Source organism: Sphaeramia orbicularis, chromosome 8, assembly GCF_902148855.1.
Source record: "Sphaeramia orbicularis chromosome 8, fSphaOr1.1, whole genome shotgun sequence".
NCBI lineage: Eukaryota > Metazoa > Chordata > Actinopteri > Kurtiformes > Apogonidae > Sphaeramia > Sphaeramia orbicularis.
This window is the reverse complement of record NC_043964.1, coordinates 35321282-35345386: the sequence shown is the minus strand read 5'-3', so window position 1 is coordinate 35345386 and position 24105 is coordinate 35321282. Positions and strand designations below refer to the sequence as shown.

General features: G+C 37.4%; 1 protein-coding gene across 1 annotated transcript in view; it reads left to right on the top strand.

Annotated features, from left to right (window-relative positions):
* Positions 1 to 423: 423 nt before the first annotated feature.
* nherf1b (NHERF family PDZ scaffold protein 1b) overlaps positions 424 to 24105 on the top strand; it is a 49453-nt gene continuing 25771 nt past the window's right edge. The window contains exon 1 of the mRNA XM_030142320.1: positions 424 to 1508. Coding sequence (XP_029998180.1) covers positions 849 to 1508 — 660 coding nt within the window. The 5' untranslated portion in view covers positions 424 to 848. The remainder of the gene's footprint in view (positions 1509 to 24105) is intronic.

The window sequence follows — 24105 nt, the reverse complement described above, 5'->3', positions numbered from 1 at the left end:
AAAAAAAAAAAAAAAGTTAACCACAGTTATGTAAAGACATCAGGATTACACAATATTCAGAGCATCAGCAACATAAAGCAACACACACAAAAAAAAATTAAAAAAAAAAAATTGAAAGAAAAAACGGTTTGGGTATTACTGAAATTAAGAAAATTTTAAAAATGGGTAAGAATAAACAACTTATTATTATTATTATTATTATTATTATTATTATTATTATTATTATTATTATTATTATTATTATTATTATTATTGTATAGCTTTATTCTAACTGGTTTGTATCCAGGGCCCATCCTTGTCCTTTTCTTTCTTTTTTTTTTTTTTTTTCTACTGACCCATCAGTATCTAAGCTGCCTATTATCATGCCACAGTACTTTCCTGGGCAGCTTGTGTTTACTCCTCCATTTGACTCCGCTTTGCATGAAACGGCCAGCTGGGCCGGTCCGTGAACGCACCTCCCTCTTCCTGAGTGGCTTTTCCACTTTTTTTTTTTGTCACGGACTCAAAGGGAACGACCGCTGTTTGAGTGGAACCATCCCCAAGGGTCAGGACCTTCACTCTCCTGCTCAGTAAGTCCCACGGAGGATCCCCACGGCAGGTGTGAAGCCAGAATCAGACTCTGTGGACTTGAGTGGAAGTGGACTGCGTGGAGGACGCACAAACACCAGCACCGTTGGTTTCCCACGGAGCGATCTCCCCAAGAGGGCGGGGGCTGGGTGCTTTTTTTTTTTTATTTCCAAGGGGTACCACTCATTTCCACACACACACCCCTCCTCAACAGCATCCTGAGCAGGTCTTCTGGTCACTTCTGAAGAAAACACGCAACAGGTTGGACAGTGAAGGCAACCATGCCGAGTAAAAGCCAGTATCTGCGCCCACGGCTGTGCGCACTGGAGAAAGGGGACAACGGCTACGGATTCCACCTCCACGGAGAGAAAGGTAAGACCGGCCAGTTCATACGGTTAGTGGAGCCCGACAGTCCCGCAGAGACCTCCGGGCTCCGAGCAGGAGACCGGCTGGTGTTCGTGAACGGGGACGAAGTGGAGAACGAGAGTCACCAGCAGGTCGTGTCCCGGATACGCGCCACCGTGGGCCGGCTGGAGCTCATAGTGGTGGACCCGGACACGGAACAGCTGCTGAAGAAACACAACATGAAGTGTCTGAAGGAGTATGTGAATGAGGGGGTCCCCTTACCTTTCGATGAAGAGGAGGAGGAGGAGGAGGAGGAGGAGGAGGTGGTGGTGGTAGAGAAGGAGAAAGAGGAGGAGGATGCGGAGGTGGAGATGGAGAATGGAGATGCGCAGCGCACCAAGGGTGAAGAGGAGGTGGAGGAGGTGGAGGAGGAGGAAGAGCAGCAGCAACAGGAGCAGGAGCAACTGCAGGAGCAACAGCAGGAGCAGGAGCAGGAGGAGGAGGACGTGACACCCAGGGAGTCCACGCCAGTCCCGGAGAGCAACGGAGAAATCCACAGTCACGTCGAGAAGAAGCTGAGCATCAGTTCTGAAAAGGTGAGTCCGGGTCACCAGGGTCAGACCTTCAGCCCACACTGTAAAAAAAAAAATCCTGTTGTTTTTACAGAAAAAAACTGGCAGCTGTGGTTTCCAGAACAATACTGTAAAAAACACATCCAACTGTAAACATATTTATGGAGTAACATGTAGATTTAACAGGTAAATGGACTGCACATATACAGTGCATTTTCTGTACCTTCATGGTGTCCAAAGCCGACAGGTCAATTTAGGCTTCAGTGTCTTCCATGGACACTTTAACATATGGACAGTCGCAGCTAGGATTTGAACCACCAACCCTTTGGTTACTGGACGAGCTGCTCTACCAACTCTACCAACCCATTCATTTACAAATTTCAAATGTTATATTGTTGAATGTTTACTTTTTTATAACTTTTTTATTTTAAAAAAATCAAATAGGCCGTTATTTCAACATTATGGTCTTTGCAATTTAAACAACATCACATTCTTTTTTAATGTACAGTTTTATTTTCTAAAAACAATAGAAATACATCATTTCCACATACAAATCTTGTTTTGTTAGCATACTCTTCCTGTAAAAACTACAGCTATATTTGATTCAATCGTTAACACAAAAATCTTTTCAAATAAACAACTTTGCTTTGTATTGTCACTTACAGTTTTTTTATGTTGCAATTGTTCAACTTTTTGGTGTTAATTCTACAGTCATTTTTTACAGCGCACTCACATCATTACTCATAGAGGGTTTCCTAGAGAGAAAAAGGTGCTCTGTGTGTCTGACATGGGTGACATGGGCAGCTGCACCCCCACGCAGTCCGGGCTGCAGGGCTGCCAGGACGTGGGCAGGGGGTCAGATGGATGCACATTTACAGTGGGTGAGAGAGGACAAACAAGAGGGTTCAGGTCTGTCCCAGAGCTGGACCCGGTGTGTCAGTCTGTCACTGATCAGTCCTTTTAGAATAATAAAAGTCAACATTTGTCTTTAACCCTTTCATGCATGAATTATGAGAACCTTAATCATGATTTTTCCCCCCCTGTTTTTATTCCTCTTTAGGCATGAAAAAAAAAACAATGCAATTGACAGCTTTTTGTGAACCTATTTTTCATGGACTTACAAAAATGTCCACTCAAATGGATACGATGCGCTTAATTTTTGAAGCCAAGAAACGTGTATTTACTGTGAAAACTTTGAAATAAAAACACTTTTAATGCTGCTAATCTGATGTTTTTTCATATTTAAATATACTCTAATACTAGTTATTACTCATTTCATGGAGATAATATACAAAAAAAACATTTTGTTAAAGAAAAAATGATAATTACACTCTAATAACAACTGATTTACACTCAAGCATGTTACTGCAGATCAAGTTTAACAAAAACAGTAAAGTTACATGGTGCATAAGCGTCCACTGTGTTGGCTGATATGGAACTAAAACAACAAAACCCATGAATATAAAGGAGAACAGCTGTGAATAGCTGTCCACTCTAGTGACCACTATGCATGAAAGGGTTAAGATATACACAAAACCAAAAGCATCTACTGATCTAAAATATTTAATAACCCTATTAATAGTTTAAAATGATAAGAATAAGTGGTTGTAGATGCTTGTTTTTATGAATAGTATGATATATTTTGCCATAAAAAAGCACTTCCTGTCCTGCAAAGAACATTCCATTAAAATAAACGTATTTGGAAAAAACATTGCATCATGTTTTTTTCCAATCAAGGCAATTATTTAATGTAAAAAAAGCCAAGACTTTTACTTATTGGATCTCAGAAGGATGTGGAAAATACATGTTTTTACTAAAGAATGCAAAATGCAGAGGATGATAATGTAATAAATAGTGATACATCACTGGAGAAAGGTTAGATGTAGAGACAGAATCATTTAGAAGTCACCACAAAAATAGTTCTTCAAGGTTCACTGCAAAAATCTAAATCTTACCAAGTGTATTTTTCTCATTTCTAGTCAAAATATCTCATCACACTTAAAATAAGACATAATCACCTAAAGAGTAACTTTTTAGTTAGACATAAGAACTTATTTTTAGACAGCAGATCTCGAAAATCATTTCAAGAAATCTGACCAAGATCATTTTCACTTGTCCCATTGGCAGATTTGGTTTTTTTTTTTGTTTTTTTTGCTTGATTTAAGCAAAAAAATCTTAAATTAAGCAAAAAAAAATCTTGAATTAAGCAAAAATCTGCCAATGGAACAAGTGAAAATAATCTTGGCAGGATTTCTTGAAATAAGATTTTCAAGATCTGTTGTCTAAAAAAAGCTCTTATATCTCACTGAAAAGTTACTCTTTAGGTGATTCTGTCTTATTTTAAGTGTGATGAGATATTTTGACAAGAAATGAGAAAAATACACTTGGTAAGATTTAGATTTTTGCAGTGTTAAAGTCATGTTATGGCCTAGATGTTGCTGTTTTTAAGGTGAAATGTGAAGTCAGACCATCTCTATAAACAATCCCTTTCAGTTGCACTGGAAACAACACATATCTCACATTTCTACACAAACCACAACATACAGCGACAGGAAATAGCTGTGTGCGTTTGTTTCAAGTCTTCCCAAATTGAAGCCCGCTAAATGAGTTTTTCTGAACTTTGATGTTTGTGTGTAAAACATTATGGTCTGACTCCACATCGGCTACTTGTTGCTGCATCTGCTGTGAACTCAGGACCAGGGTTCATTAAAAAACACTTGAGGAGAAGAGGGTCAGTTCAGTGTGAACATCTGTGCCCCTTGCTGCATCCTGGATGTTTACCCCTGAGGCTGTTTTGTTTCTCTGACCAGCTCTAATCCTCCCGACATTAGTGTAGAGAGGTGGGAAGAAGGGCTATAATGGGATAAATACAGAGAACACAGCGATTGCAGAAGGAGATGCATACAAGACACTGCTTTGGTCTTTTCTCATTTACTTCCCATGTGTTCATGATCCACATACTTTTACTGAGATATTTATTTAAACCATACAGAGCCATACAACAACCAGCGACCAAAAATATCTACTGATCTATACTGTTTAATACGTGTTAGCCCACTAACACGCCCCTCTTATCAATCCATGTAAATAATTGGTGTAAAATACAGTTTGTCATCTTTTCATGGTCATCAGATATGACCCATTTGGACGTTCAGAGGCTCCGTAGTGAACATGGAAACATCATCATCTTCTACAACATTAATTCACCAGTAAAACCAATGAAGTTGGATCGATGACAGTGGATGGAAACACTTGTTTTATATTCAGTTATTGATATATTTACTGAAAAAAGTCACTTTTTCTTCAGTTTTCTCTGTTTTGATATAATACACTGCAAAAATCCAAATCTTACCAAGTGTATTTTTCTCATTTCTAGCCAAAATATCTCATCACATTTAAAATAAGACATAATCACCTATAGAGTAACCTTTCAATGAGATATAAGACCTTATTTTTAGATCATAGATCTTGAAAATCTTTTTTTTTTTTTTTTTTTGCTTGTTTCAGGATTTTTTTGCTCAATTCAAAAAATCTGCCAATTGAGCAAGTGAAAATGATCTTGGTAAGATTTCTTGAAATAAGATTGTCAAGATCTATTGTATAAAAATAAGTTCTTATATTTCACTGAAAAGTTACTCTTTAGGTGATTATATCTTATTTTAAGTGTGATGAGATATTCTGACCAGAAATTAGAAAAATACACTTGGTGAGATTTGGATTTTTGCAGTGTAACCTTTGAATTTACTGTAAATCTTCATGAAGATTTAAATTAAATATAGGAAAATGCATGATTTACAGTGAAAAATGCAAAATGTATTGGATAATATTACAATAAATGTTGATAAATCACATAGGAAAGGTTAAATAGTCATTTGGGGACTGACACAATAATAGCTCTCTCCTAAACTCCTGCACCTGTAAAGTTGGCAGAAGTGGAAAAATCAAGCCACAAATTAAACACTTTTACATAGTCTAGAATAGAAAAATATGTGTGACTGGAGGTTAGTGCTTTGACAGGAGAAACATTTTTGTTTATAGGTAAGCGTCTCTGTCCAAAATCCAAAATTTCTGAAGAGAAATCACTGTAGGTCAATCTAAATTCAGGTGTGAATGTGAGAGTGAATAGTGGTTGTAGCCTATGATGAACGGGAGATGAACTTTAGTCCGCTGATAGTCAGGAAAGGCACTGGTATCCCTGTGACCATCACTGAAAATGAATGAATGAATGAATGAATGAATGAATCACTATAAGCAGTGTTTTTTCATGCATTTTGGAGCAGGCAGCCATTGCAGCAAAAAGGATAAGATAAGATAAGATAAGATAAGATAAGATAAGATAAGATAAGATAAGATAAGATAAGATAAGATAAGATAAGCCTTTTTTCCCCCCTTTTGTTATCCCACCATGGGGAAATTTACTATTAACAGCTGCCACATATAACTAACAAGTGCAGAGAAAAAGACAGAAAAACACAAATGTGTAAAAAATGAAATATAAAGAGAAAAAAAAAATTATGAACATTTATATAAATATAGGATTAGAATTAAAATAAGATGTGATTTACATATTTACATTGTGGTTGCACATGCACATGGCATAATATGGGGGATTGGGGGGTTTACTGAGAACTGTTGTATAGGTGAGGCTGGCTGGATGTCATTGACACAAGGAAATACAAGAAGTCTACAAACAGACGAAGATGTTTTTTACCTTAAACATCACATAACTTTCTGCATAGGACTGACAGATAGCTTGTGTAAATGCACGTCTTCCAACACTTGCTGGACAATCCCGTATGGTTTGTTAAGGATTCCACATCCAAATGGGTGAAAACATCAGGTAAATATTGACATTTTCAACATGGGAGGGGTTGAAGTTCTAAGGGCAGATGGACCTTGATGAAGCTGAGACCAAATATGTAATGATCCTGAGTGATCAGTCTGTATCATACATGTTAACAGGTGGGTTTTAAAGCCGATTGTGTACATAATAAGCACCTAAGATGTTAAATATGTTCTGGAAAATCTGTAGAGAAATACTGAAATTTGAGTGTAGAAAAATCTGTAGTTTTAAAATCAAACATAATTCAGAAGCATCATATTCAGAGTCTCTTCAGCCAAATATTGCACCGTCATCACTGTAGTTCTGTAGGTTGTTTCTCATTGTCTCATACATCCGTTATTGTAACTGTATGATGACAGCTTCCACATTTCCAAAGCACGCGGAACGTTCTTGAGTGACGTTTTTTGGTATTTAAAAGAGATTTATTCCACATTCATGTACAGCATTTGAGATGTGCTGGGTTTTGTTGTTTGTCATTGGTATATACACCGATTGTTCCTGTGTTTACTCTCGATACACTCCACAGATGGCCTAATGGAGCTGTGGCAGAACAATTCACAATGGCACGCAACCCAGAGGGAAGTGGTGTTGGAACAAACAATAGCAAAATCATGAAAACTCATTTTCAACGCTTTCACTGTCATTTTTCTTTACATGAGTTTGACATATGGTAAAAAAAAAAAGACAACCTTTCAATCATCATAAACAATGAGGCCAGTTGGGAATATTTCCACATGTGATCAGGATTGTATTTGATATAAACAACACACACTTTGTACAAAAGTAAGATGTGACACACTGAGGAAGTTACCTAGGAGCTACAGATGCATTGGAGTGTCTGAGTGTGTAAATTGGACTCAGGAGAAACAGTTTAGAGTCTCTTGCGTCTTCATGTTACAGTCTCAGTGTGTGTTTTGCACTGAATTCTCTGTTTTTGGTATTTTCTTTCTACATCCTGTCCGGCATTCCTGTGCCTGAGCCGTGTGGCCGAGCCAATGCACCACACACACAAACACTCCACGCAGCGCAAACACACACACATGTGGAGGACACTCGGCGAGTTGGTTTAGCAGCCTCTCTGACGTCCGTACGCCGCCCGTCTGGCCTCGTCTTTGAAGCGACACAAAAGAGGGTTCGAAGAGCAACGCCCTCTCCGGAAACTGAGGAGCCTCAGTCAAGGTTGCCATAGTTACACTGATGTCGTGTGTGTGTATGTGTGTATGTGTGTTCCCTCCATGTGGAGTGCATGTTATGTGTGAGGTAGGCGAAAGTGAGACAGTGCAGGGGAGGTGTGAAAAAAATGGAACAAGCAGTGATTAAGGTCAAAACATGCAGCGAGGCCCGGGAAGAAAATAAGAGGCACTGGCGTCATTGTGGAACAAAACACACAAAACACATCACTGGTTCCAAAGGTCGTCTTTTTGTTTACCAGGCAGTAAAATTTTACTCTGCCATTGCTGAGTGTGGTGAAGTAGGAGCGAATGCTTTTTTCCCTTTGCTCCAACTTTAACTTGAATCTATATTCAGCTTCCTGTTCACAGTGTCTAATGTGGTGGAACACTTACTGTACACATCAGTATCGTACAGATGTAAACCTGTAAAATGGATAAAAATGAGACCAATCTTTTGATGTGTTTTGAAGCAGCTGTGTGATTTGAGCAGCTCTTGAGTTTTCTTGTGAAGATGTCTCATGATTCATTCAGATTCCAGCGACAGAGTGTGAGGGTGAGAGGTTTTTGGGAGGCTTCCTAAATGACTGCTGGCTGCTTACATAAGCCTGTCTTTAAACACTAATTACAGGAGAGGAAGAGCACTTGTGTCAGTGAAATTGACTGTAGCTCGATGAGATCTGCTACGTGGGCAAGTGTTTCTAAGAGTTTGTGTTTATGACATGCCCAAAGTATGTCACTGTGGATGTTTCCACGTCTCCTAGACAGAAGTCACACATCCTACCAGACCTGAAATTAGACTAGAAGGCAACACTTATGTCACATAATCTGAGCCTTTAATCTGTAAATATTTATATAAACTGCTCATTTAAAAGTCTTGTCACTGTCTTTACATAGAAAGTGTGGGTCTTTAATTGTCATGTACTTTATCTAAACAAATCGTCCTCCAGATGCTGTGTGGGAGGGCTCCCCTTTACGATACACATGCCCTTGAGTGCAGGGGTTGGTCTTTTTAATTGGTTTTCTCAAGTTGTCGTTTTAACAGTCCAGTGCATGTGTGTGTGCGTGTGCATTCATGTGTGTGTGTGCGCCCATTTGTGTGTGTTTGTGGTGCCTGCAATCTCGCCTCATGTTAAGCATGTGTTTTCACTTTAACCCCTAAAGACCCAGTGCTACTTTCGTGTCAGTTCCCAAATGAATTTTCCTCTGTATTTACACTTTCTTAAGAAATTAATCACCATTTATTATAATATTATCCTCTGTATTTTGCATTTCGCACTATAAACCATGTATTTTCCTATATTTATTAATATAAATGTTCATGAAAACTCAGAGTAAATTCAAAGGTTATTATATCAAAACAGAAAAAAACTGAAGAAAACATGACCTTTTTTTTTTTTTTAGCAAAGATATCATTAACTGAACAGCAAACCAAGTGACTCCATGGGTCCATGGGTTTTACTGGTGAATCAATGTTGTAGAAGATGACAGTGTTTCCACGGTAACTATGGAGCCTCTGAACGTCCAAATGGGTCATATCTGATGACCATAAAAAGATGGAAAAACTGCATTTTACACCAATTATTTACATGTATTGATAGGATTAGTAGATCAACAGGTATTAAATATTTTACATGAGTACATTCTTTTGGTCACCAGTGGAGGTTTGAGTCTTTATGGGTTCAAATGCTTCTTCTTGGAGTGGCAGAAGTTACATAAGCTTTTGGATGAATTATTCAGCTCAGGGTTGGTTTATTTATCTCATTTAGTTTATGACACAAGACCCATTAACATCCCTTCCATGTGACATTTGTAACTACATGCTGTCATATCTAACTCATATGGCTATTATTACGTTACATATTTGAAGCAGATTGACTCAAGTTGACCATTATCTCATCACTCTGGGCTCAGCAGACATGGATCAGATGTCCACAACTCCTAAATTCTGTGAATCACAGAGATGCCATATAAAAATACCACTGAATACATCAATAAAACAACAGCCTATAAAGCAATTTTGCTTCATTTTTGATTGGACAAATGAGTTCACATGTTTCCTTCTGTCTCTTTACATGTAAACAACACCAGTACGGCTGGCAGAAAAACAGTGGCCGAACACCTGCTCATTAAACAAAAAAAAACAACAGATGATTTGCTGACAAAGTGTAATATAATATACTGTGAAGAAGTGACAGAAGCAAAGAGATGGAACTGTTTAACCCTTTATAGGGCACTCAGAGAAATACTTTGAAATTCAAAATTTCCACCTTAGTGTGTTATTGGAGGATCTAAAAAGACTTTATTACTTTTGTGAAATTTTCCAAACTTTTTTATTGTTATGTAGAAAATCAAGGTCAATAAAGTTACCATATTTGGTTCTTTACCCATAAATGGCAAAAAATTACATAAAAAGTACATATAAAAAATACAAGAAAAACACATGTAAGGTGAAAGGAACATGTGATTTAGAACATTAGAACATAAGTGCTGATCCAGACACCTGTCCACATCCACGTTCTCCCTTTGAACATCATTCCTTAGATTAGTACCATTACTTCATGGTACCTAACAAAGCAGGTCCACTCACTGTTCATGCAGAGGTGGACCTTACAGACCCTGTAGACCACATTGGACCTGAGATTGTTGACTCACTGTCTCCTCACTCTAACATTCTTGTAATGTTTGTAAAAAAACAAAAAACAAAAATAGTCACTTGCCCGATAAAGGGTTAAAGCTGCAGAAAATGTGAGTTCTAAACTGCTAATGGAGGCTCTAGATTTCCAGTAGGACACTGAAAACTGCAAATACTTTTCCAGGCCTGTCATTCCTTACCTTTATGATGGGATTATTAGATGAACGTCGGATTAAGTGTCAGAATTTTAGACATTTTATTGTGATTTTTAAAGCAATTCCAGATCAATATTTAAATTTTCATTACTTTATTAAGATATTGTACACCATTAACCCATAAAGACTCAGTGCTACTTTTATGACTGCTCCCAAATGAATTTTTCTGTATTTTTAACCTTTCTTAACTGATTTATCACTATTTTCTCTAATATTATATTCTGTATTTTGCATTTTTAAGTATAAATCAGATATTTTCCCACATTTAATGTATTGACCATATAGATGTTCATAAAAGCTCAGATTAAAGTTGAGGGGTATTGTACTAGTAAACATTTGCTAGGGATCAGTTTTATATTTGCACAATAATTGATGTTGTATAATATTTTGGGTGACTTCATATATTATGTGTGTACTTTGGCTAGTCATGTAAAGAAAAATGGACCAAAAGGTAAAAAAACATAAATTTTTATTGCACTTTCTGGCAAAAGGGTGATACAACCCTAGAAATTAGAGTTCACAACAATTACTCTTCCAATTTTGTTTTCACTGAAACCACTCAGAATGTTCTGAAACACATACGGTGTGATGTCAATAATGTGTGTGGCCACCATCCGCATCCGCAGGCTGTACTCCACTGGGAAAGTAAATTTTCAAGTTTCCAGGATTACACCCCTGAATATAGCAAAGTTATAGTCCTGATCTCTAGCAAATGTTGACTAGTGTATATCAAAAACAGGGAAAACTAAAGAAAACATGACTTTTTTTTAGTAAAATATATCATTAACTGAACATAAAACAAGTGTGTCCATCCACAATCATTTATCAAACTCCATGGATTTTACAGGTGAATCAATGTCATAAAAGATGACTGTTTCCACATTCACTACAGAGCCTCTGAACGTCCAAAGGGATCATATCTGATGACCATGAAAAGATGACAAACTGTATTTTACACCAATTATTTACATGCATTGATAGGATTAGTGGATCAGGAGATATTAAACATTTTACAGAAGTAGATGATTTTGGTTGTCAGTGGCTGTTTGGGTCTTTATGGGTTAAACTCAGGTATTCATCCTAATTTTTTACAATATTAAAATAATAACCTGTAACAGAAATAGTGGTATATTTAATGTAATAATGTGGTATAGATTGCACTTCAGCTAAAAACATAGTGATATGATGTTTTCACCTACGTACTGATATCTGATATAAAGCCTCCATGATTAGCCCGTAGACACGACTTTGGGTTCTCATTTGTCATGCATCAGCAGCAGCGTGGCCACACCTACAGTAACTATTTGAGCCTAGATGGTCAGAGCAGGGTTTCAGGCCGCCTGCTGCTGTCCGTGGGAGTCTTGGCCAGTGCACAGACCCCAGGGCGCTTGTGCTAGTTTCCTGTCATTGTTATTGGTAAAAGATTCCTCCACGTCTTTGTCTTGATTCTCCTCTTACTCCCGTGGTCAGTAATAGATCTTGAAACTCCAAATGAGACTGTAAACGATAAGACGCTAATTTCCTGCAGTGAGAACCAAGGTTGTAATAATTTTGGATTTTTCCTTATAGTTCAGTTTTATTTAGTTTTGACTTTTTATTTCTCTAATTCAATTAGTTTTAATTAGTTTTTAGAGCAGGTTTGCTGGTTTTTATTAGCTTTTGTTATTTTTTTAATGCTTAATTTTAGTTTTGTTTTAGTTTTTTTCATATCTTTTCTCTTTCTTCGCCGTCAAATTCAAATAAATCCCATACAGGACTCTGCTGCTTTCTCCCAGCTTTAGTCTCCATGTTTCCAGGTAGAGTGGGGACGAGAAGACGACTCTAAACTACAAGTGACAAGAAGTGACGGACCGTTAAATATCATATGGTGCCAGCAACTAAAATTCCTTAAGGCACAGGTGTCAAACATGTGGCCCGGGGGCCAAATCAGGCCCACCAAAGGGTCCAGTCCGGCCCTGGATGAATTTGTGAAATGGAAAAATGACACTAAGGTATTAACAATCCTTTTAGTTCAGGTTCCACATTCTGACTAATTCAATCTCAAGTGGGTCAGAACAGTAAAACACTATCATAATAACATAAAAATAATGACAACTCCAAATGTTTCTCTTTGTAAATGTAAATATTTTCATGTATTTACACTAAAACAAAGCATAATTTTGCAAAAAATGCAAATAACCTAAAATGTCTTAAGAGAAGCAAGTACAATTTTACCAATATTCTGCCTGTTACTCAATGTTTTGTGTATTTGTAGATCCACTGTGATGTGTAAGTTATAATGTACATGTGTAAATGATAAACTGAGGCAGAATATTGTTAAAATTACACTTATTTTTTTCAGTTTCTTCATGTTATTCACATCTTTTGAAAGGATAGTTTGTAGATGTAAACCTGTTAATAATATAAATTTACTTTTTTCACTCTAAAACACAGAGAAAAGTTTGGAGTTGACATTATTTGTATATTATTATGTTATTATTTTACTGGTTCGGCCCATTTCACATCAAATTTAGCTGAATCTGGCCCCTGAACTAAAATGAGTTTGACACCCCTGACTTAAGGAAATAAATCGATTTCATATCAATCTGACATTGACAAAGACGAAAACTCAGGGAATTTTATCCGTAATTTTTATACGTTTTAGTTAGTTTTGTAAGCACACAATACAGTTTCAGTTAGTTATCTTTTTTTCTTTTAATTATAGTTTTTTTTTTATTTCAGTTAACGAAAATGTTTTTACAGTTCTAGTTTTTGTCATTTCATTAGTTTTCGTTAACGATAATAACCTTGGTGAGAACAGCATGTGTACCTTAATGAAATATGACAGATAGACATTTAATACTGTGTTGAACAAGCTGAATCATTTTTTTGTGTTTGCTAGTTTGTCACAAAGCTCATTATTGTTCGGTCTCTGTTTGACCAAAGGGGTGCATGTTATTGTGTTTGACAGGATCAGATTTACTTTGTGATTCATTCTTTGCCGACCTCATGGGCTTCATGCTGTCGTTCGACATTTGCTCAACACAAATTCATGCAACTCACGAGTATTTGTCATGTGGGTGTTTCATGTTAATGTATGTATCAGTGTGTGTGTGTGTGTGCATGTGCATGTGTGTGTGTGCGTGTGAGAAAGTCTGGGTGTCTCCCTTTCCTTCCCTCTTCTGTTGATTGTTGGGCTGAATGTTTGAAGGGAAATGGTCCACATGACAAGACGGGGTGGAGGGTGTCAGGGGCTTCATTGTGTTTCAGGTTAGATTTGTGCATTTCTAAGTGCAACACGTTTCCCTTTGCCTATTTCTTTATGAGAGTTTCAAGTGCGTTATGTAATACCTATGAGCTGGGGGATAGAGTTGAGCGAAAATAAATACTGTGAGATCATAGAAATGTGACCCTTGCTTTTCCTAACATCCATAGGCAGTTATGGGCACAGCTCCAAATAGGTGTATCAGAGCTTTCACATTATCATCTGATCTGTTTGAGCTGACTGCGATCATTGCAAATCGGTTCCATTCACCTGTATGAAAACACCCAGATGAAACATACAAGTCATATTTCTATCACTATTTCCACATTGTTTTCCAGCATTTGAGGTCTGACTGGTCTTCGAAAACACTGCCTGGCACAAAAATAGATAAATAAACACAAAATTTCACTTGAATTTAACTAAGAAAATATTTCAGATCCTTCTATTAGATAATTACCGCAGTTAATATTTTTCAGGTTGAAACAAGTTCTTTAACCCTATAACTGATGCAGTAAGCAGCTTGTCATTCTTAAACAACCATCAGTTTGATAGAGAGAATAAAGATTAGACAATACCAGGATTCATCAGGCCCATATTGTGAAAGAGTGGTTCAGCTTCAAAGAGTAGGCGACATCGTTTTCATACATCCATACGTTTGTGATGTGCTGGAGTAGACTAGTTACAGCTCAGACTCTCTCATTATCAATACAAGATCTGAAATTTGACATTTACTGTGGCACTGTGTAAGAATTGCACATCATAGTCGTCAAAGCTAAAAGATGCCGTGTGAATATATCCATCTAGGACATTTTTTTAGGCCAGACAGTGTATTACACTGGATTATGATGAGCAAATGACGCAAAGAGAAGCCATCCGTCATTTTTATTTGGACTGTTTTATATTGATGTTTTATACTGGGTGACGTGGTGGAGTAGAGGTTTGCACTTTAACCTCATAGCAAGAAGGTTTTTGGTTTGACTCTCAGTTGGCTCAGAGCATTTCTGTGCTGACTTTACTTATTGTCTCACTGTGGGTATTTCTGGGTTTCCCCGCCATAGGTTAATTCTCCTGTCAGTGCCTTTGATTACAGTAGGCCCACTGATGAAGATCTGGAGTTGGTCCCTGAGCGCCTTCAATGGCAGCTCACTGCTCTTAACGGGTGTATTTTGCGCTAATGCTAAGTACTGTGTGTGTAGTAGGATGCATAAAGAGCTGCAACCGATTAATCGACTCAAAGTGATCCAAAAAAATAATTCAACCACAATTCTCCTGAATCAAAGCTTTGTTTCCTTCATTTCTCTGCTGTTAAATATTGGTTCCACTGTTGTGTTTCACACGGACGCTTGTTTGGACGCACAAAGAAGCTTCAATTCAGGAAAACTGCAATAGAATATCTCCCTTCAATCAATTCGAGTCGATTAATCGAATCGGGAATTTTTGCATTGGCTTCAAGCACGTAGTAGATAAATCGGTTGCAGCTCTAGAAACCAAACTTCCCTACAGGGATAATAAAGCAAGTTAACCAATAAGTCGATTAGTTATGATGTCATCTAAAGCCCTCCACCCAAACTAAAACAGTAATGATGACTAAAAAAACAATCATCCAACTGGTAACTTTTATACACTTCAACACTTTTTTTTACTTAACAAAGGCAGCACTCATGTAGAATAATTTTCATAAACATTAATTCTGTATCTCTAAGGCTTGAAAAGAAAAAAAAAACTTTTTGACTAATCAGTTGATGATGCACATCCATGTTCTTTACCAGTAAATAGCTCTTCTGTTTTAGTTTCATTAGATTTATTAATAAATTCTCATCAGTTACCACAATAATGACATAAATGACCAGAAAGAGGCAAACTGATAATCTCAGTTATTTGTATAACAACAAACCACAAAGTGAAGATTTCATGATTGTGACAGCAATGACTGATTTTCCTGATTTTCATTGTTGATTCATTTTTTCTAGATTAATTATTTAGTCCAATGAGTGTCCAAAAATGACGGAGTGATTCTCATAACCCAAAATAATTCTCAAATGTTTTGTTCAGTTCACAATCCAAAAATATTCACTTTACTGTCATAGAGGAAGAAACAAACTATATATTTATACAGGAATATGAGTATTAAGATTTTTGTGTTTTGTATTTATATAAACCAGGATAAGGTTCATAACCAGGATACTAGTGTGTCTATAAACATAATAATTTAAGATGCTACTTTCTTGGGATATTCAATGTAATTTACCATTGCTATTTTGATTTGATAAGTTTTTAGTATGTAAGAAATTTAAACAGATTATAGATTATCAAAAAATTATTTTAGTCTTTACCCATAAAGACCCAAACCATCATCAAACAAAACCGTCTACTGATGTAAAATGTTTTAATACCTGTTGATTAATTAATTCTATCAATATGTGTAAATAATTGAGGTAAAATGCAGTTTGTTGCATTTTGCAGTCATCAGATATGACCCATTTGGACGTTCAGAGGCTACGTAGTGAACATGGAAACACTGTCATCTTCCACAACATTGATTCACCAGTAAAACCCATGGAGTTGGATCAATGACAGGTTGTAGACGCTTGTTTTTATGTTCAGTTAATGATATATTTTGCTGAAAAAGTCACTTTTTCTCTGTTTTGATATAATAACCTTTGAATTTACTCATAAACATCTAAATTAAATCTAGGAAAATTATGATTTGCAGTGAAAAAAAACAAAATGCAATGGATAATATGATAATAAATGGCGATGAATCATTTAAAAAAGATTAAATACAGTGAAAAATTCAGTTGGGAACTGCCACAAAACTGTCACCGGGTCTTTATGGGTTAAACTTAATTACCTGCCACAGTATGTTTAGCAGCATAAACTTAGATTTGGATAATTGAAACACCTGCGTCCTGTCTCGTGTCATGAGTTGTTACTGTGTGTCTTTTGGGAGGGAATTAAGGGGAAACTTATCATACTATCAACCAAAACTGAGATAACTATCACCACACAGGCAAGTCTTTATTTGCAGTGTTTTGCAAGACATTTAGGCACAATCTAATGAAGTATGTGGAAGCCAAAGCACAGCTAAAAACAGTGTGTACCAGATAGAAATAGCACAGGTAGTTTTTTGTTTTTTTTTTCTTCAGAGAGTTTCATCCTTGTTAGTCTGCAGACAGTGGAGCAATGACAGGAAATGAGAGGATATAAGAAGAGAGGATATGACATGTAGTGAAGGTTCATAAACAGACTCAGACCAGGGGAGGTATGATTACATGGTCAGTCTGAAACCCCCTGAGGTACAGGATGCTCCAGTATCAGGCTTTTTAATACCAAACCAGGTCCAAATGGCATAGTTTAAATGTCAGACAGTCATTAACTGGAGAAAGGTTGAACGTAGAAAACACAGCAGTCTGAGGAAAATGAAAGGTACATATTCTAATGTAAGGATGGACTGTTACCTATTGATTAATGACGGAGTAAAAGTATGATAAACGACAGTATGTGATGATGATTATCCATGTAAATCCTCTTTCTGAAACGCTGTAGTGACGTCAGTCCAAACAAACAACAGCACCACTGTCCGATCCCAACAGCCGAGCCCACTGTGGCCCAGGTCAGGGGTGGAACCTGAACCCTCTGTGTGGGTGGGTGGGTGGGTGGTGGAGCTGCTGGTGATTGTGTCCCATGGGGTACTGGACGGAGACTCCACAATGCCACATTCCATTTCCCATTCCTTTCTGCTGGAGGTTCACCACCCCCGGCCGGACAATGAGCCGGAGGGCCGCGCCCTGCCGGGGGTGGAAGGGGAGGGGGGGGGGGTGACTCGATGCTCGCCCTGAAATAGACTCACCCCCCGCTCTATCAACCACCACTTCCCATCGTAGAAGACTGATTCCGTTCAGGAAAATGGACTCACATTGTGCAAGTTGTTTTGAATTCATTAGGACCATGATTGCTGTAAAGTCACCAATCAGCTGCTGTGTTTTGTACTTTTATTTCTGTGCATAATACAATCAACAAATACTCTCATCGACTCATATTGTGATAGTTGGTAAGAATTTTACCCTTTTCAGTCTCTACTAATTACAACTACATGAATTTACTATACAGCTAATGATTATTTCCATTATCAGTTAATCTTCTCGATTATATTCTCAATTAAGTGATTAGCATGCAGTCTAAAAAAAAAAAGTCTCTTGCGACCTCATGCTTTTTTAAAATTTAGAGAAGAATAAATACAATTTGAGAGGTCATCCATCAAAATATCCGTTGCAGTTTTTCCCCATAAACACATTTTTTTCTCTTCTTTTCTTTTTCCTGTTTGGCATGCTGTACATATTTGTATGTACTTGTATGTACTCTCTGATAATATTAGTAACACTACATGTCCATATCTTGCATGTAGGATCTAACTGTGAATAAGCAGATTTGTCTCCTATTAGGCTATTTTTTTCTTCCTTTCTTTGCTTTTATTATCTTATTTTCTCTTTTTCTTCTTTTTTTCATTTTATTCTTTTTTAAATTTTATTTTACCTACTTTGCTATTTTTTTCTATCAAGTATGTCATATAGGACCAGAGGTGGGAGGGTGAGGGGGTGGAAAGAATGGGTTATGCTTAATACCTCTGAAACTGAATATTCAAATGTTCAATGTAACTTAAATCTGTACCAAAAAATGATAAATAAATATGTAAAAAAAAAAAAAAGTCTTTCCCAAAGCCCAAAATGATGTACTCAGTTTATTGTCACAGAGGAGGAACGAGCCCGAGACATATTTACATTTAGGAATCGAAAATTTGATCATTTTGCCGGGTATTGTTGAAACTGGCTATTACTGGACAAGTAATCCATTAATCATTTCAGCTCTAATTTACCAGTCATAGAAGCAGAATCCACTACAAGAGGAAACAACTGGCATATACATTATTTCTCATTTATAGTAGACTGAATAATGCAGAACTACTTTTAGTCTTTTTTTGTAAAGACCGTGACTATTTTTGACACCAATTATCATGGTACTACCTATTTCTAACCATCATTACAGCCTCTAGCCTTCACAGTGTGAGGAAATCCAGCATGCAGTAACACTGTTGAGTGATTTCATGATGATATGTCTTGCAAAAACTAAACAAAATCCCCTTGTATTTGCAACGAAATTGACTCTAATGAATCTGAAAGTAGTTTATGTCTTCATCCTGGTCTAATGAAGTTCAGACATTCATATGTTTTATGAACTCATGGTGCCTTTAATATGTTTGTCATACATGTTTATCAACCTTCCACCAACATGTCCACTTCTCTTTTCACTTTCCACCACAGCCCACAGTATTATTAAATCCCAAATGGCGAATTATTTCCTGTTTTCCTTCGTTATATCAGATCATGTTACAGATTTTTTTTGTTTTTTTCGAAGTTCTAATCCGGGATTTCCAGTGTTACAGAAAGTGGTTTGTCCTTTTCTCATCTGCCACCAAGTTTCATTAAAATGGGTGCAATATTTTTTAAGTAGTCCTGCTGACAGACAGACTGACAAATGGCAGCGATCGCATAACCTTCTTGAAGGCAAATCACCAACTCAAGTACATAGAAGTGAATTTGGAAGTGCAGCATCCAAGGTTAGACACAGATTTTGTTTTATTTAGTTTTTCAGGTTTCTATGTCTGTTTGGTCGTGTGCTGATGAAACTAATGCTGCTTGTAATGTCATAAAGATAGCCGCACCATGTCATCACTTCTGTTGTACTTTGTAAAGTTCTGCTTTGTTAAGCACTCAGTGTTCACACATGAACATTTATTTCTTTCCTCTTTATGTATTTCTTAGTCTTTGTGTCAATCAGTGCTCTGTTCCGTGTGTTTGTGTGTGAAAGACAAGAGAGGAACTTATGCTAATGGATTTTGTTCCAGTGCAGGCCTCAGGTCAGCAGGGGTGGAGAACCAGGGGCAGGAAGACTGGCCGAAGAGATAAAACTTGTTTTTTCTTTGGCTCATGATTGGAATTGTCACATAGTGTTAGACTGATCTAATGCAATTGGGAGTTTTAATAAAAGAATAGAAGACAAAATAAAGAAGACGACTCTTGAGGAAAGGTAGAATCAAGATCTGGTCTTATCAGTATCTGTGTCCCTGCTGTGATGACTGACATTACACTTCTGTTTTCAGGACTTCCCCCTAAAGAGTCTATTGTAATGGAAACCCTCTTTTTGGTGTCTCTTGTATAGCCAGTTTGTCCCATCCACAAATGCAAGAGGGGACAGAGGGAAGCTTTGTTCCTTCTTTTGCCTGCTTCGCAGCTGGTTCAATGGTCCAGCTTGAAATCCAACACCCCCATCCCACCTAGGAGAGTGGTGCGCTCCACACATTCAGAAACATGCAAAACTTGTGCTGTTGGTGGCTCAAAAGGACCCACGTTTGTACTGGAAGAGGCCATCAAACATTTATTAAGACTGTCCTTGAGGTTGTTAATCTCTGCCAAAACTACACATGACGATCACAAGGACTGGGAGGCCAACGATTTGTCATGTCACTGAGTAACCATGGTGCCTGGCAGTGTGTCACTTAGCGGTTATTCTTTATGCTGATCAAAGAGGCCCCCCGTTCAGGCAGGCAAACTCATGAGCCAGCTGCGCCTTCTTATAAGAAAGACAAGGGGGTGGGTGTGGAGGATGGAATGAGCACAGGAGAGAGATGTGGAAGGATGAAAGAGAGACTGCTTTACATGACATTTCTGCATGCAGAGACCAGCTGAGTGTGACAGGTTCACAGTTGATCATTTGTGGGAAATGTTCAGAATGAGCTCACTGGATGGTATTAATGATCAAAAGCAGCTGTTTGTGTAGAATACTGCAGAAACTAGACTTAAACCCGAGGGTCAAGGACCAGGGCTTCCCAATGAGACCGATGTTGAAGTATCTGAAAGCTGTGATACCGCTGATGGCCACTGGGGTTGGCTCCAAAGGACCTGGCTCCCATAGACTTTGAACTTCTCTCTGAAAAAACTAAGTCAATTACTGTCTTTCATTCCAGTCTCATTCATTTTATTTAGACGTGTGGAGTTGGACTGTCAGAGTATCAGTTTATTGAAAAAACCACATTCTTTCCTGACAGACAACCCCAATGTAGTTCAGAGGCAATTTCTCACAGACTGCAAGGGAAGCTCGGCTTTCCCTAAAATTATGAAAAATTAAATGGTTAAATATGTACGGTTGTGTTGACAATTCACTGACTACAAATGTGTTAAAACACGTTCATCTCACAGACGAGTTTGTTCAGAATCAGCTTTATCACAAATCAACAGACTCGATGTCGTTAACTTTTCATACATTCCCATTGTGCTGTTTTCTCATACGATCTCTGCTCAGTGCATTTGCTCGTAGAAGTCCGACGTCCATGCACTTCTATGGGACTTCATGAAACAGTTTTTTTCATTGCCTCAAAACTGGACGGTAGTTGGATAAACGCCACGATGTTATCCCACCCCCGGACGCTCAGCGTCTGGGGGTGAATGGAGGTGTGGGCGGAGCTCGGCTGGGCTGGACGCCAGGATTCCACGTGCTGATTGGAGGATCAGTCAAAAGGCTGAATCCCATTTGATTGACAGCTATTTTGAGATCTACTCCTTCACTGACACAGTTCAGTTTAATACCGTCGCACATTCTGCTGTGAAATTGAGAAAGAAACCCCTACGAAATTACTTGTTCATTTCTTGCACTGTAAATAAAACACACTCATTGTACTTCCTTGTTTCAATTTAACATAATTTCAATGTTTTCTTGTTTACTTGGTACGATAAGGTCACTGACCATTTTCTTAAAAAGGAACGAAGGGCTGAATTTATGTTTAAATAACTTGACTTTTTTTTTTTATGTAAGCCGACAGTGAGCTTCCCTTCTCTGAAAGACGAGCAGCCGCCACTGCTGTAGTTGTGGTGAACAGATTCTAATAAGACGGTAAAATGACGTAGACCTAGCACTAGTACTTAGCATTAGCTCAACTCTGTTCCACTCTCTTTGTCCAAATATGGTCTCTTCAAAATGTTAAGCAGTGGGTGAGGTCATGCTTCCAATGTCCAATATTTAGGCTATACACAGTCTATGCTGAAAGTGAATAAATGTTAAAACTTCTCATTTTTGGTCAAACTGAGGTCTGTGTTTCATATAAACTGGCAAGATTTTTATGTTTTGTTCTAAGATATAAATGATATAAAATGTGCCAGTCTTCAAAAAGGCAAAGCTAATAAGAAGCTAAATGAGACTATAGAGTTTATCTATTAAACATCATCCACTGAGTGTGAAACTCATCACTTGCCTTGCAGTGTTGTGATTTTGCTTTTTATTCTGTCCACAAACCAGATCAGGTCACATTATGATGGTTTTCGTAGACAATCTAAGTGTGTGATGTCAAATTCTGGGTTGGAAATTGACTGTGGTAGCATTAAAGTCATGCATCCTTGGAGTTGTAAATCTTAAGTTAAACTTTCATACCAAATGATAAACTTTCATTTTCCATGGAGCTTGTTTTCTGCCAAATCTAAATGTCAGTGAAAAAAGTCCAATTGGCTTTTCGTCGTAGGATGATGTTAATTTCCATATTAGGCTACAAAAATGTGTCATCCCTGCAGCACTCTGTACTCTATTCTATTTCTGTATAAAGTCTCAGCATGTAAATGTTTTCTTCTCTGTCTGAAATGAAAAGAATAGCTCTGTCATTGACCTGGAGCTGTGTAGCTATGGTGAGCCTGCAGCTTCCTATGTGTGCTGCTTTACTAAAGCCTGCAGTTACACATCAGTCCCCTGGCCAAGCATGGGGAAAATATGAAGTAACTGACAGAGCGGCAGTTACACACACACTGACTGCTCCTTCCATGCCAGTGACTGAAACGCTCACAGCTAAAGTACTCCTCTGTCAAACAGAATCAGCAGGAGAGAGATGCAAATCTCCAGTGGCTGAGTCAGAGGGTGATAAACAAGATGGATGTTTATTATTGAAAGAGTTGGTTGCTTTTTAATACTTCCTTAGAGAAAATCAATCAGTCTGCCTACTCAAACACACACCTGTGGAGAGCCTTAAGGTAGAAACAATCATCCTGTGCCCAGTTTGAGAGTCAATTTTTTAATACTGACATTAAAAAATGTTAACGGAAACATCATGGCTTCATGACCTTGAATACAGCATTGAGTAGTATAAGTTTAAGTATCAGAATCACAGAGCGACTCCTGACATGAAACTTTCATTGGTATGACGTCAGGGTCTGTAAGGCCTTCCCTGCCTAAGAATCAGAATCACTGACCTACATTTACACCATACATTTTTATATTTGTTCCATTAACATGTATTAATTATTCCCAGTCATCTTTTCTTAGTAGATTTGGTGATTTTATTAATATTTGTATGTTTTTGTCATTTTTTTCAGTAAATAGTAATGATTCTTCAGATGATGTACAGTACATGGTGCAGCTGTGGATGTAGTGAAAGGACCCAGTTGTGTTCATGATATACAACAGGGGTGTCAAACTCATTTCAGTTCAGGGGCCAAATTCAGCCCATTTTGATCTGCAGTGGGCCGGACCAGTAAAATAAGAACAGTGAAGAAAGTAAAATTAAATTATGATTATGTTAACGTCTATAAAAATCAAAATAACATGAACAACTGGAAAAGTCTTAAGAAAAACAACTGCAATTTTAACAAAATTCTGCCTCCGTTTACCAGTTTATCATTTACACACATGCATTACAACTTACATTACAATTACAAACACACAAAACATTTAATAACAGGCAGAATATTGGCAAAATTGCATTTACTTATCTTAAGACATTTGAGGTTAGTCACATTTTTTGTAAAATAACAGTTTCTTAATACAAACATTTTCATGTAATTTTACTTTTTTACACTAAAACAAAGAGAAAATTTGCTGTTTTCCTTATTTATAGGTTTAATATGATAGTATGTTACTGATCTGACCTACTTGAAATCTAATTGGTCTGTATGTGGAATCTCAATTAAAATGATTTTGACACCATTAATTGTTAATATCTTCAGTGTAATTTTTGCATTTCACAAATCCATCCTACAGGCCAGATTGGACCCTTTGGCGGGCCGGATTTGGCCCCCGGGCCGCATGTTTGACAGCTGTGATATACAACATCCTGTTACATATATTTTATTTTTTTGTATAGTATTAATAGTGTAACACCACTGAAGGCCTAGGTGTGAAATACATGGCCTACCACTGATGTAGCACAGTATTTGATATGTTGGAATACTATCATGTAATACCCTTAACAATATCTGTAAATGAAAAAAAGAATTTTTTGTTTGAAATTTGTAAAATAAAACATTTTATGTCCAAAATAAATCCCATTAAGTATCATTTCTCCTGACCATGTAGTCACTCCGATATGAATACTCCGAATTTTTTTGGGACACCCTGTACAATATGTTTTAAATATTCTGTGCAAAACATATGATATATTCCAAAACTGACATTTTGTTTCACCCCTATTTAGTTTGGTAGGAA